General features: G+C 33.9%; 1 protein-coding gene across 3 annotated transcripts in view; it reads left to right on the top strand.

Moving 5' to 3' along the window:
• LOC135846235 (cytochrome P450 4C1) overlaps positions 1-16536 on the top strand; it is a 37472-nt gene extending 20936 nt beyond the window's left edge. For all 3 annotated transcript variants that reach the window (XM_065365214.1, XM_065365213.1, XM_065365215.1), the window contains 8 exons: positions 2905-2974; positions 8151-8277; positions 8832-8904; positions 9235-9344; positions 9435-9503; positions 9813-9981; positions 14892-15071; positions 15783-16536. In XM_065365214.1, the coding sequence (XP_065221286.1) occupies positions 2905-2974; positions 8151-8277; positions 8832-8904; positions 9235-9344; positions 9435-9503; positions 9813-9981; positions 14892-15071; positions 15783-15946 (962 nt within the window). In that variant the 3' untranslated portion in view covers positions 15947-16536. The remainder of the gene's footprint in view (positions 1-2904; positions 2975-8150; positions 8278-8831; positions 8905-9234; positions 9345-9434; positions 9504-9812; positions 9982-14891; positions 15072-15782) is intronic.
• The last annotated feature ends 1922 nt before the right edge of the window (positions 16537-18458 follow it).

The raw sequence follows: 18458 nt of genomic DNA, 5'->3' as shown, positions 1-18458 counted from the left end.
AAAATTGGTATCAAAATTGTCCAGAAAGTTTGAAGTTGTCTCGAGATGATTTAAATAAAATTAGAAAATTGTTCAAAAGCTGTTTTAAATCTGTGCAGAATTGTTTGGAAATTTGAAATCAACGAGTATTCCTTGCTCAGATTATATTTTTCCAAAAATTTCTCGAAAATCTACAAAATTAGTTTCAAACTTCTTAGATAATTGGGAGTATCCAGGTAGGCCTATGCAGAAAATAAAAAAATTCTTTTGATAAATGAATTTAAAATCCACTAAAAAGCTGAAAAAATCCCGAAACTTTTGGCAAAATCCATCAAAATAAGTAGTAGCTTTTTTTTTGAAAGATGAAAAAAACCACCTAAAACTGCTTAAAAGCTGTTCGAGTGTCTGAAAAATAATCAAGGTTTTTTATAAAAATGGTACCTACAGAATTATTAGACCCCAAAACTTATTTATGAAGATCGGTTTAAGGTCATTTAGAAATGAATTCAGAATTTGAATTTCAACTTCATATTATGGGAATGGGAAGAGGGCCTTCAAAACGATAAAATTGAAAAACTCAGACTGTACTTAACAAAATACGTCATAAGATCCACTTGATTTGTTTGAAATTTCATCTTGAGAAATTAACTTTGGGCCTTCGCAGCTCTCGACGATTCTGATTACAGCCATTAGGAATAATATGAAGGAACAGGACAGGGAGGTTGGTTTCCTCCCTATTTTTAGATTATTAAATAGCCGAATAATGCCATGAACTATGCATTAAACTGAATTGAGTCAATAGTCAAAATGGTATGAAATTTTGCCATAGGTACAAAAATATTCCTGCTTGTTTTGATTGGCATTTTTTCAACAAAAAAAATGAAAATTCACAGTAAGTAAGAAATATCACACCCCTTTGTTTATTTTTTTCGCGTATTCTGCCACCCCAACCCCCTCTCCTTTTTGAAAGTCGTACAGGAAGATTTTTATGTGGTTCTTAGGGCAGAAAGTTGAATAGGTAATTCAAGTTGAAACTTTTTTTTTTTAAACATAGTGATTTTTTTAGGTTGGGATTCTGAAATAGGTAGGTACCTCAAATTTTCCTTTTTTCACTTCCTCCATTTGCTTTACATTCTGAGTTTCTGTGTTATTAATTGAAATCGATTTATTTCGACTACAGTTTGAAAGATGAGAAGATGCTTAAAAATATTAAAATGCAAATTATGCTTCAAATTCGAGATGATTGGATCAAAATAGAATTGCAAAATTTTATTTAATTTTACAATATTGTCGTCCTTTTTTAGTTAGGTTCCTAGGAAGCTTAAGCCAAAAAATTTATAACATGATCTCATCCAATTGATATCAAAATAAAACTTTGGTTCGCCTAGTTCAATACATCTTTCGATTTGTGGCAGTCACTCCAAAAGCATAAGCCTATAAAAAAAATTCTCGCAAATTGAGTCGGTCACGTCAGCATATTTTTTTCATCTTTTGGGTCATTATTAAAGCCATTAAAACATTTTATTTTCCAGTAACAGTAACAGCATATTCGATGTGATAGTTTTAAGTAAAATTTGATGTTTTCCCAGCTTAACGGCGCCTTTAATATTCAACGTGGGCAAAATATGTACATTAAGTTTTCTTACATCGCGAAAGAAAATTCTGGCCAAAAAAATAAGAGGGTTTTACATATTTTTTATCACATTTTAATGATAAAGGCGCCAAAATGTATACCGAAGTCTGGCTATGGTCTGAGCTTATGGTATGGTTGGAAAGTTGATATTGAAAATTTATCGTACTTTAGGGGTTCATCACTGTCAATCAGCAGCAATCTCTGAGGAAACGTGGAGACACTATAAGGTTACACCCTTACACGCCTTTTTTTTTTCTGTTCTGAAACGAAAATTTCCTTAAAATTATTATTCGAAGATTGATTTAGTAGATTTTATTTTTTTATGCCAAATTCGTACCCGATATTCTTGTCCATGCAGTCCTCCATTTCTTTATTCATCTCGTTATGAAAAATTTTTTATGTTGAAAATATCTCGAGCTTGATAACATTATATTTGTATTCGTAGCCGGACAAATTTTTTTGCCTACGGTTTGAGAATACCAAGTTGGAATACAAATACAATAAAGTATAAGTGTAGCTTGTTTCATCCCTATATAAAAAATTCATCTCGAGACGATATTTTTTAAAAGTGGAAAAATTTATTCGAACAAAAGTACGAAATTATGGGATTGAAAAAAAATTAATATAAAGTTTTTCGTTTCGTCGAGTTTTTTAGGCGAACCAGTTATTTGTTTGGTGAGTTTGATGGGGAAAAATTCACTTTGTAAGCATAAATTTGGGATATTTTCCTACAAACGAAGATTTCGTGGATTTTTTATTTTAATATCTTCCTCAGAATGGTAACTTGATGTACGTTTCAATAGGTATCTCGGTAATTTTTAAATTGAAAAAATTATCTAATTTGAAAATTCTAAAAATAAATCGTGAAAGTTTCACGATCAAAGCTTCGTGGTTTTTTTTCAATCAGTTGAATGAGAGCTTTTTGAAAATGAATATAGTAGAAAATTTATATACGACGTGGGTAAGTAATAAGAGTAGTATAATTCGAGTAAATGAAAATTCACAAAAATTTTACGCTTTTTTGAATAAGCTCGACATTAAATTGAAGTTTTTCTCGTGAAAATAAGAAGTTGAAAGATTATAGAAAGTACCTCAGTACGATGCTGAGCTACTCGAGGAATGAAAGTAATTTAATATTTTTCTACGAGAGACGTCTTGAGAGAGGTAACGAGATACACCGAAGCGTATTTTTAATGTACTTAATTTTAATAATTTATAATACACGACTCTGGTTCAATTGAAATATTCGTAGTGAACGTCTGTAATGGTAATAATTTTGCAAATGTTTACAGAAACCGCGATGGGTGTTCCAATTGACGCGCAAAAAGATCTCGAATCTGAATACGTGAAAGCAATTTACGAGTAAGTAGATATATATTAAGTTGCGGAAAAGCTCGTTCGTTTCTTAGTTGTGTGTATCGAGGAATAAGTTGTTCATAAAGTGAATTACAGCGAGAAGGAAATTTTAAATTAGTACCCTGAGAATTTCGTATAAATGTTCGCACGTGCTGTAAATGAATAAAAACAAAAGACACGACGGTTGCTGAGGCTGGGGCTATTACGTTGTTAGCTAGCGTGGTTTCACTTTTACTCGTTGGCGAGAAAATTTATCACTGCGAATGTCTTCGTGTAAAAGATTTTTCTTCTTATTGTCTTCCTTATTTAGGATTTATTAAAAGGGTTAAAATTAAATTAAACGTAAAAAATACCCTCTAAATGGTGGTATTGTTTGTAACTTAAGTAGTCATTAATTTGCAGCCAGCGATGTTGGAATTGTTTTTAAGACTCGGGTTCCTCTATAGCATTTGTTTGAAACGCAAAGGGCAACCAACTCTCACGTAACTTTTTCCTATTTAATGCATTTGTATTAAATTAATGAGTTTAAGATGTACACGAGAACTAGGTGTATGAGGTGTTTGAACTGCTCCGCCAGCGACAGCGATGTAATGGCCAAGTTAATGATAAATTTTAGAAGAATATTTTACGTCGTAATGGTGCCTTTTAAAATGTTTCTTTTTGACGTTTTTTTCCTTTTCTTACTCTGTCGTCGCAGTTGTTGCGTTTTCAAAAGAAGCTGAAAGTTGGAAATTTTTCGAAATATTATTGTTCGTTTTATCGTCGAACTATTCTTTAAGTTTTAATGCTGTGGAAATTTTTTTCTGCGGTTTAAATGGTGTTTGAATGAGAAACCTTTTAGGTATTTTTCTGTCTTGGAATTATTTTTTTGTAGGCCTCCTTCTTTTAGAAATCCTTGAAGTGTTGAAAAAGCCTTAAAATTTTAAATAAGTTTTCTGTTGTTTAAAATTTTTACATTATTTATTTTAAATTTTGTGCTAATTGAATCCTACCTTTTCAACTGCTGAAATAGTATGGAATGGAAAATTTATTATTACTCCCCTATAGGTACTTATACTCTTGCCCCGCCAAAAAATGTATAACCTTTTTCAGCTTACCCAGTATTCTCCTTTAAACTTCTTATTTTTCTTCCCCTTTCAGAATGTCTGATTGTGATTAAATTTTCAAAAGGACTGAAAGCATCATAAAAATGTTTGTGATTTTATGATTTTTTGACAGGTGACCACTTTTCAATACCCCTCAAATTTTTCAAAAAAAAATAAATAAATAAATAAATAAATATGAAGAAAACAATGATGAATTAAGCTGTCTATTAATAAATCAATCCAGTAGGTACCAAAATACCTATCTTGCTCAAATGAAGAGTCATTTTCAAAAATTAATTCAAAACTAATTTTCAAATTGAAAACATTTTCAAAAAAAAGTACTTAGCAAGAAGAATTGAGAGCCATGAGGAGCCAATAAGTTAATATTGGAATGCCAAAATGGATTTTGAAAGAGAAGATTGTGCATAGATGGGTAATACGAAATGAAGCTGCTGATGGAGAAGACATGAGAGTAACTATAACCTAGAAACGCTCATGTGCTTCATTGATCTGGAGAAGGGGTACAATCGAGTATGAAGGAAGAAGTTGTTTGAAATCCTGAGGAAAATTGAAGTGAACCCAGTTGGGTGAAAATCTGCCCTAACGCGACTTAAAAACGCGGGCAGAATTCCGGCACTTTACACCAATACATATCTGCCTATTAATCAGCACATATTTTGTTTTTCTGCCCCTAATCGTAAAAATCTGCCATTGCTGTTTGTTCATGAAAAATGTTTTGGCACAGCCGGGGATCGACCTTGGGTCCCCGGATTGGCGAGCAAGAACTCTCATACCCTAACCATCAGGGCACTTGATATCAAGTGAATAAATATTTATACATTGGTACTAAGCTAAAACACGGGTAAAATACCACATTTACGCGCGTTTTTTCAGCAAGTATGCTAATAAATACACTACAAAACATTCTCATAGCATATTTTGTAGCTGGTTTCTTTTGACGTGCAAATATATGCCACTTAATTTAAAAGCATAGCAGCCTTACTTGAGAAAAATAGGCTACAAAATATTCCTGTAGCGTGTTTTTTAGCAGAAATTTTTTTTCTGCTGTGCAAAAAATGTAACGACCTAAAAAGTCGCTTCAAATTACACCTGTGAATTGGCGTTTAAGTATAAAACACCAATTAAACGGCTCTTTACGGCGTTTTCATTGGCAGAAGGGCAGATTTTCATCCAACTGGGAACAAACAAATAGTATGCTTAATTGAAGAAATATACACTGATAATATAATAAGAGTAAGATCTGGAAACATGTTGGAAGCAAAGAAGATAAGAAGAAGAGTAAGACAGGGATGCCCAATGTCCTGTAGCCTGTTCAACATCTACTTTGATGGCATGATTAAAGAGTGGCTGAAAACCAAGCCAAAAAGGCTAGATGTCAATGACACCCATGTCAATACCCTGCTATTCTCTGATGATCTGGTGGTCTTTGCTGACAACAAAGATGACTCGCAGAGAGCGATGTACAACCATCAGAAAGTAGCAGATGCATACAGAATGAGAATCTCATTATTAAAAACAAAGGAAATGGCCTTTGAGGGGAAAGAGCCAATTACCGTCAGGTGGGGTTGCTTTGATTACGCAAGGTGACTTTGATAGCGCTTATTTTTCTGCATGTTTTGGTCTGTGGAGCAAGTAAAACGTCTAATTACATTTTTTTTCCCAAGCGAAGTGGTTACACTGATGGTGAATTGATAGGATAACAGTGATGAGTTGGTAAATAATTATTTTCGTCCCTGCTTTTATTCAAGTTTTTTAAAAGTGGTAATTTTTTAAGATTTTTAATCACTCAACAAAAGATGATGTTATAGTATTTTCAGATATGTAATAGAACATTGACTGATAGTCTATTGTAAAGCTACACTCCTTGGGAAACATCTCCAAAAATTTCGAGTTTCTAGGTTGAGGTGCCTCCGATCCTTGGCCCATTGTTCTCAGTGGGGATGCTATCGATTTTTGATTTTTGAGGCTAAAAATTTAAGTTTTGAGACTAAAGTGAAAATCAATGCCATTTTCGGATTCAGTGTGAAATTTCATCCCATTTTGATAGGTCGCAAAGGTATTTTATTGAATATCTAAAAATTTTGTTTAAAAAAAAACTGAATTTTATAAAAAAAATTGAGGAAATACAGGGGCTTTTATTGCTTTTTCAATAATATGATGACTTCCTCTCGGCCAAAATTGATGAAATTTTGTATGGTAGGTCTAAAGGTGATGAGAAATCATTTTTTGAAAAAAAAGTACCCCTATCAAAGTGGGCCCATCTCGTGGGTGACTTTGATACGGCCTTTTAGGGCAATTTTGAGGCACAAAAAAAACAAAAAACAAAAAGGTCATTTGGTGCGTTTTGACGAACTTTACACACTGAGTGGTGCAATTTTTTCAAAAACATCTTTCTACACTGCACAGAGCAGAAAACACATTTTTTTTTTATCAAAGCGACCCCGCCTGATGGTATGCAGTAGAATTGTTGTAAATGGACTGCCAGTAGAACAAGTTAGAAGCTTGAAATATCTTGGGTGCAGGGTGCGAGATATCTTATGAAGAAGCGGTTGATGCACAACTTAAGATCCAGAAATTCCTGAGAGTAAGTGGGGCGATAAACCGAGGCATCCCTCCTAGAAAAGTCAGAGAATCTACAATGCGCTGGCAAGACCACTGCTATACGTACTGTTGGAAGCAAAACATGGATGATGAGAAAGTGATATAAAAAGCAGAGTAACCACAGTGGAAATGAGATTCATGCGAGCCACAGCAGGATATATTAGACAGGATAGGAAAAGGAATGAAGACATCCTGAAGGAGCTAGGAGCAGAGTCAATCATTGGGCGGGTGAAAGATTACAGAAAGAAATGGTGAAAACACATGATAGAATGCCTGACAAACAGTCCCCTTCCACTCCAACTGGCAGGAGGAGCAGAGGAAGACCAAAGAAAAAACTTGACGATACATCAGCGAGCAATTCTGCTACAGTTTCCCATACGGGCTGAACAGCTCACTGGGTCAAAGTCCAATGATGATGATGATGATGATGATGATGACCAAAAATTGCTGAATTATCTCAGAATTTGAGCGAAATTTCGTGAAAGTTGCAAATATTTTAAACATAGCGTATCAATAAAATTATTAAAATGTCACCAAGGGGAATAAAAATTGACACAAATTACCTACATAAAGCAAAAGCACCATAAAAAACCTGAGAAATGAGCATAAAAATGACAAAAATTGATGAAAAGTAAAATTTAGGTGAATTTGATAATAAAAACTCTTTGAAACGTCATTTAAAAATCATAATGTATCTCAGGCCAATCAACTCCAAAATCAGAATAGAAAAATGTTTAAAAATACAATTTTTCAATTTTCATATCAAAATAAAAACTAAAACTGAGCTCCCAGATGAGGAATGGGCTCAAAATTTTTAAAAATGTGGTATGGCATCAAAATCTAGTCTTTCTGAGGAGCTCATTTTTGATTTTAAGGTCATATGGTTTTTGAAAAATGGAAAAATATGGTTTTTCGAAGCCTTAATGTACCTACGAAAATTGATTTCCTAGTTAAATAATGAGTATAATTTTGAAACGATTTTTCCCTCTATTTTTGAGAAGTTTTCAAGTTGAAGAGGATAGGGGAGGGATCGAGGAGTAAGAAGAGGGAACATTGATCTTATAAAAAGTGTGAAAGAAGAAAATCAATGGCATGGGCACAGGTATGATTGAACCAAATAATTTTATTGTTTTTAAAAATTTGAAAATTTTAAATTAAATTGTAAAAAATTGAAAAATGAGCTAAAAAATTAGGAGAACACTTAGAGCTGAAAATTGATAATTATATTCCATTTTTTTTTTTTTTTTTTATAATAACGAATTACCTACTGGTGAGTGCCTGAGTGGTGAAAAATTCTCATTATCTTCAATTTGGCCAAATTTGACATCATATTTGTTTCACAACCAAACGAAATGCTGCCTAGGAATAAACATTGACCATTTTCGATTTGGGAAAAAATAATAGACCTACGCCTTGTTGTAAAAATCGCATCACCATCAACACGTCACTTCATAACATATTTATTTTGCTTTCAGAATCAGCGAATTAACCATTCAACGTACAATTCGTCCGTGGATGTGGCCTGTAGGTATATTCAAGTGGACCGAAATGGGTAAAAAATATTTCAAGAGTTTGAGAATCCTACACGGATTTTCTCGAAGTGTAAGTTTACTGTATACCTATATCTACAATTCTACATACAGGACTTAGCAACCTAACGTATAGAAATAGAAAATAAACACCGTATTTACTTTCGGTGCAAATGTCCGGCAAACGGTAACGAAACCGTGTAAATATTTACATTGTGTAGTCGAGCTATGGGAATTTGACGACCTTTATTTTTAACATCGTTAAGGCGTTAAGTAAAGTGTACTATAAAAGTGTTTTTTGAACGAATATACGTTGATCCTACTCGCTTATACCTAGATATAGGTATTTGTAATAACTATACTAAATATTGCACGAGTAGGTACCTACGTTTTTCGTTTATTTTATATCTTGGTCGGGTTATATGGTCTGCGACTGGGTTTTTGTGCTAAAAATTAAAAACCGTATTCGTATTAGCATTACAACAAGAGAATAGAGTAAATATGGCGAAGTTTTATAAAATGTACTAGGTTTCTCATCGCCGTACTTTGGGATTTTGTATTGTTATTGTACTTATGGTTTTCTCGTGTCTGCGATATGGTTTAGAATATAAAATCGTCTGGTTTCAGGTTATTCGAGAGCGTAAAGAGTTTCGTAGAAATGTGGGCAACGTTTTGGAAACCGAAAAAGAAGATGATATTGGTAAAGTTGCTGTTGTATTTTGCGTTTTACATTGTTTTAACTCAACCCTTTAGTTGAACAACTTCATGCAGAAAAAAAACACAGAATTCACGATGATTTCTACGAGTTATCGTACCTACCATACACGCTGTGTTAGCTTGTGTTTTTTTTTTTCGGGTTCATTTTCGCGACCGCATTGCATCGTTTAGATAACTCGAAGAAATTGCAACGATGCGATTTTCGCTCGACTAAATTCCCCGCTGCTTCGATTCAGCGAAGATGAAAAAAAAATAACGAATTTAAATACTCACTCGCGTAAATTACAACAACGATGTTTGGTTTACGTTTCAGGAACGAAGAAACGTTTAGCATTTTTAGATTTATTGCTGCAAGCTTCAGCCGACGGTATGAGCTTGACAGATGAAGAAATAAGAGAAGAAGTGGATACGTTTATGTTCGAAGTAAGTTATTTGCTTTTTCTAAACATGTCAAATGTGATTATCTAATTGTTTCGTTTCTATCTGTGACGCCCACCGTTTGCACTGTTTTAGGGTCACGATACCACTACCGCGTCTATTTGCTGGGTATTATATTTATTAGGATCGCATCCGGAGCATCAGGTAATGAATTTCACGTTTGCATGGATATGGAAGCCTTAGTACCGTGTACGCCAAAACGTGTAGTTATACTTAACTTACGTACAGTACGAGTATTTTGAAAAGATATTTTATCGTTAACACTCCCATAGAGTTTCTCATTTGTTGTGATACTCGAGTAGTTCTGTTTGGATGATGTGTGAGGGAGAGAGGGAGGAAGGCAGATGAGATTTTGTGCGGTCTTCGGTCTATGCTTACCTACCTACAGATGTACCTATTTCTTATTTTTTAGGCTCATTATACGCTGATTTTAATTTTTTTTTTAATTTTTAGGAAAAAGTTGTCGAAGAATTGGATTCTATATTTGGAGATAGTAACAGGGCTGTCACACTTAGAGATATGACTGAAATGAAGTATTTGGAAAGAGTTATCAAAGAAACGCTCAGATTGTTCCCGAGTGTACCGTTTATTGGACGTACCCTCAATGAAGATGTTACGATTGGTGAGTGATTGTAATTTATCTTGATTTAATTTTGAGAAGGGTGAAGGGAATGAAAAAGAGTAGGTACCTTAGGAATTAGGAATGGAAATTATTAAATAAATATTTAGCCAAGAGGTGTCAAATTCAGAAGGCAGGCAACGAGAAATTACAAATCATAGAGAAATTTTTGTACCTGGCAAAGAAATATTGAAAGTGCATTCAAAAGATTCTTTTTTAATTTCACTTCATGATTTTTGGAAAACTTTTAACAATTCAGATTTTACTCATTGTCTGTTCCCGTGAAAAAAATCCAAATTTTATCAAAGAGAAGTGGAAAATTCACAGCGAGTGCGTTCATAGAGCTGAAATATTACCTACCAGACATTTTTCATTTATGGCGATACCACCATCATCATCATCATCATCATCATCATCATCATCATCATCATCCCCGAGCCAAATTTATTTTAAAAAAATAAATCAGTGACGAAACTAGAGGTTTTCGAAAATTTTTCGACTGATTTGGAAAAAAATACTTATTTTGTCAAGTACGAGTAAATGGTGAATTTTTGAGGAGAAATAAGAAACAAAAATTGACAACTTTGCTGATTGACGTAGTATTCAATTCAGATTTATGATTGATGAAAATTATCATTTTTTAAAAAAATATTTCGAAGCTCCAAATATGGAATGTTTTATTCTTGAAAAGAGAAATAAATGAACCCGAGTAAAATGAGGGCAGACGCTTTCGAAAATTCGTATTTCAAGACGTGAAAGAACAATTTTTTCATGAGAGGACGAAGAGTTTATTTTTTTGGCTTTAAAACTTTGGAATTTTAAGAATGCTTTTTTTTTAATTAAAAAAAATAAAAACGAAGTAAGTGAGCCTAAGCAAAGGAAGGGTTGAAGTTTTTTAAAATTTACCTAGTTCAAGAAGTAAATTATTTGGTTTCAAAACTGTCTAACTCAAGTTTTAAAAATATTGGAAAACGAGGTCTCTATGCCAATTTTCCTATGATAAATCTTGCAACTGAAAATTTACCAAATGAGTCGAGATTGAGGAAGTGTAGCAACCCTCTTCAAGTTTCGTCCCTGTCAGAAGTTGATCATCAGCTTGTTGCTAAAGACCTAATACCTATACTCTTAGTCACTTCTTTTCAACTTTTCAACATATTTTTCAATTTTAATTTTTGTTTGATTTTTCAAGTTGAAAAAATGTTTTAATTTGAAAAACTTTTCAGTTTCTTGAGACATTTTTTTGCAAATTATTCAAAGTGGTTTTTTTAAAAATTTTGAATATAGGTAAAATGAAAATCTACGTTTTTTTAGCTTGTTAGGTGCTGTAGGATTTTTGTCAACTCATGTTTTCAAAATTGGTAGGTAGCTGAAGGGACACTGCATGAGGAGGCACGACCTTTGATTTTTCAATGGTTTTAGACTTTTTGCCATATTTAAAACACTGGAGTGGGCGAGAGAAGTCGAATCAAAAACCCAACTCATAATGGTAAATACTGTACAAATGTGAAAATTGAGTGAATTCGAAAGATCTGACTTCAATTTTGCTTCGAGTTGATGTAGAATAAGTCTGAAGTCTCGTTTGATTTTATGAGAGAATCGTTGAACCCCCTTTTTTTGCTTCAAAATTCACTAGACACCTTAAATGATGAAATTAACAGCTTAGAGAGTGTTTTTGATGCATATGACCCCCCCCCCCCCAAAAAAAAAACAATAATCTTGAAATAGTTAAAGATATTGCGAAAGTAAATATGAAAATTAACATAAGGGTAAGGTGCCCTAATGCCGACCACTACTCTAATTCCGACCACCTGCCAATTTCATTCAAATGATGCCGGAACTTTTCCGGAAAAGATGTATTTCTATTTCTTTTTCACAGACAAAACGAATGACACCAAAATCGTAACCCTAAAACCAAAATTGAATTAAGTAGATAGAGAAGAAAATTGGTTTTGAAGGGACAAAAACTTTTTGGGTCTTCTCACATTGCGTTTTATGACTTCGGTGATTAATGTGATTTTAATTATGTGAGGCATCTTTTGAGAATAAAAAAAGACAAGGAATTCAATGAAATGAGAATTTTTCAAATTTAACAAAGGTAAGTTGGAAAATTTCTCACATTTTTTTTTTTTTGAAAAGTGCTCTAATGTCGACCACCTCATATTTCTCCTAAATTACAAACAAATCACATTACCTATACATACCTATTAGGGCGGATCTGAAAAATTTACGCAATCTTTGATTTTGCTAAAAATTGAAATATTATGTTAAAGATTTGGAGTTGAAACAGCCCCAAAAAATTTTTCAGTTTTCACCTGCCCCTGCTTTGGAACGGTGGTCTCTCAAAGTAGGGTCATTTTAGGAAAAACACTAGGAATGCTCTCAAAAAATCAGTAGGGGAAAGTCTCCCAATAGTGCGCACTTAGTACCAAAATCGCTGTCATTCCGCCGCAAAGTTACCTAGGATCGTGATTTTTTGATATGTTGTAGCTGTATCATTCAGCTACATAATTCCAGAGTTTCAAAATTTTTCATTTATAACTGACTGAGAAATCCTACCTTGAGTAAAAAATGTCAAATGCGCACTATTAGGAGCCATGGGCTCCTTCAAAGTGCGCAGTAGGGTTCCTAATAGTGCGCGATGTGTAAATTTACTTCAAAAAAATTAATTCTTGACAAAAATCGCAATAATACGTTTCATTATCACGAGAACACTGAGAACAGATATAAAAAACATGAGTACTTGACGAAAATTGCGAAAATATGTTTTACTATGAGTAGGGGTTATGTGTGAGCTTATTTCTGCATAGAAAGCCCATTGTTCAAGTATTCTTTCACTCTTAGGAATGTTTCTTCACTGAAAACTAACACCCTTTAGCCTTTTACAGGTATTTAACACTCCATTCTATCAAAACAAAAGTCAGGTAGTGAAAAACACAAGCGTGTTTACAGATTTTCTAGGATGCGCACTATTGGGAATCCATGGTTCAAAAATATCCTCTATTTCTTTAAAAATTATTTTCAAGAAAACGAAAGGATGAATTTTCAAACTTTTACAACAATATTAAAGAGGATAAAATTCCCTACAAAATGATATAATATAAGTTATCTCATAAATTTTTGCAATTCAACGAGAGCAATACAAATTGTTAACTTTTCACAAAAAAAAATTATATCAGAAATTGAAAATTCACATTTTTTGACTTTGCACACGTAAAATTTAGCCAAATGGCTTGTATGATACATCAAAATAATCGTCACGACACGCTCTTTCAAATGAGCTACCTCACGAATTTTTCAGTGGTGCCAATCGCGAGATATGGCGCTGCGCACTATTAGGAGACTGCGCACTTTTAGGGGACTTTCCCCTATGTCTATAGCTATTGCTTAAGTGGACGATAAAGTTATGAAAAGTATTTTACTTGCAAATAAATTGATTTTGTACTTCTTTTTAGACACTTATTTTTCAATTTTAGGGGTGGTCGGAATTAGGACCCAAAAATTTGAAATTCAACTTTTGAGTTGTTGAGGAAAAACTTTTGTAAAAACTTTGGAAATTTATTGATGTCAAATGAGCTTTTGGCATGTGTTGAGGGAAGGATCAAGGTGTATTTTAAGCCATTTTCGGGATTTCTATCTCAAAACTTGTTTGTTTAGCAGCCAAAAGAAAAAATGTGGTCGACATTAGAGCACCTTACCCTTATATGCAAAATTTCAACTTCCTCCTCCCGAACGGTTACTTCCCCGAACACATATTTTCTTCGAATCCCATTTCCCCCAATCCGATCCCCAAAATTAAAATTACCCGAACAACCCTTCTCCCGAATAGTTTTTTTTTCACAATTCGTATAAGTATTGCCGCAAGCACTTCGTATCCCTTCAAAATATGAAGCTTGTCTGATTTTTAAAAATTCCAGGTAAGTACTCGATCCAAATTCGCGAAAAATAAATTGTGTATTTTTACAAGTTTTCCAGGCGTTGAGAATATCAAAAATTTTCCAAAAAAGGGCGTAGAGCCATGGCTTGATTTTTGCCTCATAATTTTATTGAACCTTTTAAGATGAAAAATATATTTTTGAAACCAAAAAAGGATGCATTTTTCTATGATTTTGTTTACCTCTTGAATTAAAGACCAAAGAAAGAGGGCTGGGTTGCGATTTTTGAACTTTTAGGACTTTTTTACATCCAGACATCACGTTCCTCTCATTTAAAAAAAAAAAAGTCAATCGGATCAAAAAATTGACCGCATCTGGAGAAGTTTGATCAGATCTAATTATTTGCACGGATTCAATTGAATCGGATTAGATCGCAGTTTTGATTGGACTAGATCTGGCCAGATCACATCACATCAGATTATTTTTCCCTGGAATATTTTTGAAAAAAAGTTTTAAAATTTTTTATAAAATTTTGCGAATTCGGGGATTTGAGTATTCGGGAAAATGGGATTCGGGGAAATGTCCGTTTGGGATATTGAATTTGGGCGAGTGTTCGGGAACCGAGCTGAAGAGAGTATTTTTGATACCCTTTCAAGAAAAAATCTGCAGGGAACGTTGGAAGACATCGTGAAAACGAATAAAAATTGTTGACACCCCCCCCTCCCTCCTCATAAAATATTTTGTCAAATGTTCTGTTAAAGTCGATTTTTATTTTGAAATTATGTTAGACACTTTGAATCATGAAATTAAGAGATCAATATTTGAAATTTAGTTTTGAGAAGTCTATAAGTTATTTGAGGAAAAAATGTCATTTTCCTCACTTGCATAAGTGTAAGTACTTGGCTCTTTCCGTCTTATCCACGAACCCACAACTTTTGCAAGGGACAGTTTAGCATAGTTACACGTGTTATTGATCGTCTATACTTACGAATACGTTCAACTATCCATGCCTAATACCACCTATTATTATTATTTGTACAGAAAATTATGTAGTACCCAAAGGAACTCATTTGAATATTCAACTGTATCACATCCACCGATGCCCCGACCAGTTCCCGAACCCGGAGCAATTCAACCCGGATAACTTCTTACCGGAAAATGTGGCTAAACGTCATCCTTATTCGTATGTACCATTCAGCGCCGGTCCTAGGAACTGTATCGGTACGTATAATGGATTTTCGAAAATGCCAAGGTTGGTGAACCCGTGTAACATGTGTCTGGGTGTTGGTATATCTGTATAGCATAGCTATTTCATTTTGACAAGTACTTTGGCAGATTTTACGCGCCACAGAGCCCAGCCATCGAGCATCCCTGTGTATCTCGGGTACCAGGTACCTATACCTATACTACGTGGGTTGGGTATACTGTTCACATGTACCTACTCGTGTACAATATGATCTAGAGAATAATATTATTTTTCACTCCCGTGCACATCGAGTCGAGCTCGTCTCTATGTGTATAAGACGTGTGTGTAAGTAAGTGTACGTGGTACCTTAATCACGATGCAATGAAAACAGTGGCAGTATCAGCAGCAGCAGCAGCAGTAGTGTAGCTGGTTTAGAATATCGTCTTAATTTCCTGCGAATGTAAGAAAGAGAGTAAGACCGAGAGACATAGTCGAACACTAATAAACAAAGTACGTTTAATGCCACAAAGGAAATGAATGAAAAACGGCAGTCAAACTTTATTTGACGTAAAGTGCAATAAGACGCAGACGAGCAAATTGCTAAGCGAATTATATCCCTTAGAAAAAGCCATCTCAGCGGAAACTGCTAGCGATGCAGCAGTTTACACGGGTTCACGATGACACAATGATTGCCAAACTGCGATATTTTCCAACTATTAACATGCAAATTTCTCGCCATTTTTCAGGTCAAAAGTTCGCGTTAATGGAAGAAAAAACCATGCTGTCCCAAATCCTACGTTACTACAAAGTCGAAGCTAAAGAAAAATTCCAAGACATGAATTTAATGAACGAACTCGTGCTGCGTCCGGAGAACGGTATCATTTTGACTATTTCGGAGAGAAAGAAATAATTCGTCGCTGTTTTGTCCTCGTCCTCGTCCATGTTGCTCGTCGACAACTTTGTCGTCGATATTGTTACTTTCAGCCCTCCCGGTTATACGCAGGCGAGTTACCGAGAATTTATTACGAAATTTAATTAATGAGCTTATTTTTATAATCCCTTTTATTTCAATTTGTGTTTTTTTTTATCGTGCCTTTTCTGTGGTAATATCGTGTGATGCATTTCAAGACCTATGTTGTTATTGTAATTTATATTTTTGTTTAAAGTTTAATTTCGAAAAATTGAGTGTGGTCAGGTTGACTCGGTTCCAGGTCCAGATTTAGATGGAGGTGTAAAAAAGTCAAAAATTGAAAAAATTTGAAATCTACTTGAAATTTATTGTTTTGAAATTTTATTTTTGGTTTGAGTCTCTGTAAGAAAAGTCAGGGATTTTAAGTTGTCGAATACTTTTTCGTCTTATTTAATTCTCATTCTTCGGAGGTTCTAAATATGGGCCTGGTGAGTGTGAAGTGTATGTGATGGAATTTCAATCAAGTTTTTGAATGAATTTGTTGCATTGTGATTGTTTTTAAAATGAAAATTATATTTTGAAAAAATCTAGGTATTTTATTTAATTTTTATTTTCACCATGATTTCATGTTTAATTTCTAGGTAGGTATAGGTAGTTTTTATTGTTTTTTCAAATTTTCTATTTTTTAAACCATTTAATGCTTGGCCGAACTTTTTTATTCGAAAACAATGTATTCAGTCTGTCAGAAAACCTGTCATCCTCAAACAATCGTTTTGATCCTGTCCCGAGCATTCGGAACCCATTATTGTGCAACTAGTGTAAAAAATATCGTCGATAAAACTTCATTAGATATTTTTTAAAAGTTAAAGTAGGCTTAATGATACGTTTTTGAGACACCTTATTAAATGACTCGTTAACGGGAACATTCATCGATGTCAAAACATCTCACATAGAACTTAAATAAGTTGCTTATTGAAACATGGCAGGAAACCCTATACTACCTCTACGATACAGGATTTTAACAAAACAGGCGGCAAATTGTTGTTCACTTTAACACAGCTTCCATTTTAAATAAAAAAAGAGGTAAATTCCATCAAAGTTTCAAACTCGTATAAAGCCATCATTGAACTAGGATAGTTTGAAACTACTGGCGTTAAAGGTGGAAATTTTTACGTGAAAACACGACGCGTTGATTTTTTATTCAAAGGTTGAACGTGATGCCTTTGGGATCAACGAATAAGTACGAATAGGACAACTTTTTATTCGATTATTTGCATAGAAACGATATCAAATTACGAGTTCATGAAGTTATATTACCTACTATACGTACGTACGATATACTAGTACCTACCTGGTACATCTACATACATGTCCTGTAACAAGGCAGAATTTATTGTAAGGTTTGAATTGACGAGCTGAATCGAATGTGTATGGGTTTAACATAGGACAAGTCTTGGTCTTGGCGAGTTTATTCGTATGGTATTATTGTGACAGTTAAGGCGTTGAAATATGAAAAGGCTGGAGTTTTTCAGGTAGGTCTCCTTTAACTGGGTTAGAATTTCTGGTACAATTGCCAAGAATGATTTATTTTTTCATTGCGTCGTAGTACACCTATGTACTGAGACTTACTATACTTACCTGACGGGTACCCCGTGTGGTCAGTTTAATTTTTCTTTCATTAGCCTGGCTGGTGAACTACGTAGCAGTGTCGGACGATCATTGACCTCGAATTTGTTTATCGTTGGTTTGAAATGGATATTTTTTTTGGCTGAAAAATGAATCTTGATTTTCAATACGGTTCTTATAAAACGTTGAATGAAATAAAGCTTAAGTACGTAATCAGTTTAAATAATTTTTTTCTAATCCATCTTTTTGTACGTTTTTTTACGTTTTCTTTTCTTTTTTCTAAAATGCTGGTAAAATTTGAAAATCGCAAATGTTTATCGGACGTTCCGTTCTAAGCATTCAAGAATTCGCCTGATAATACAGCAACCCAAACTATAGAAGTGTGAATTGATTTGCCGACCCTTGGAATTCAAAAGGCAACATTATGGACTATTTAGGGTTAGGTAAGCACTAAGCATCTTTTTAAAACTAATTGAAAATTATTGTACTATGTTGAAAGACTAGAAATGAAGCACAAAAAAGTCATTATCAAATTTTAGTTCTCAACTTCAAAGTACTGGAAGAGGAAAAGCTACGATTGTTAATTTTTGAAGTAGTCCAGACAGGGTTAATATTGAAAATGGGCGAAAAATGAATATACATATATAGCTTACTTTATGGATCATTGATGAATGCTCTGTAGCCCTCCTTGAGACCATACAAAGGGACTGAGTGTGAGAAATAAGTAAGTGTTCGTACTCAGTGACGTCGAATTGGTGGGAATCAACACATCAAACCACAATTTAGTTCATTGTGTGAAACTTTTCTCAACATGGTGATTGATGAGAGAGGAGTTGGAGGAGCATTCAGAGGTGTTATTCAAAAATTTAAACTAAAACCAAACCTA

Source organism: Planococcus citri, chromosome 5, assembly GCF_950023065.1.
Source record: "Planococcus citri chromosome 5, ihPlaCitr1.1, whole genome shotgun sequence".
NCBI classification, from domain to species: Eukaryota; Metazoa; Arthropoda; class Insecta; order Hemiptera; family Pseudococcidae; genus Planococcus; species Planococcus citri.
This window is presented reverse-complemented; position numbering and strand designations above follow the sequence as displayed.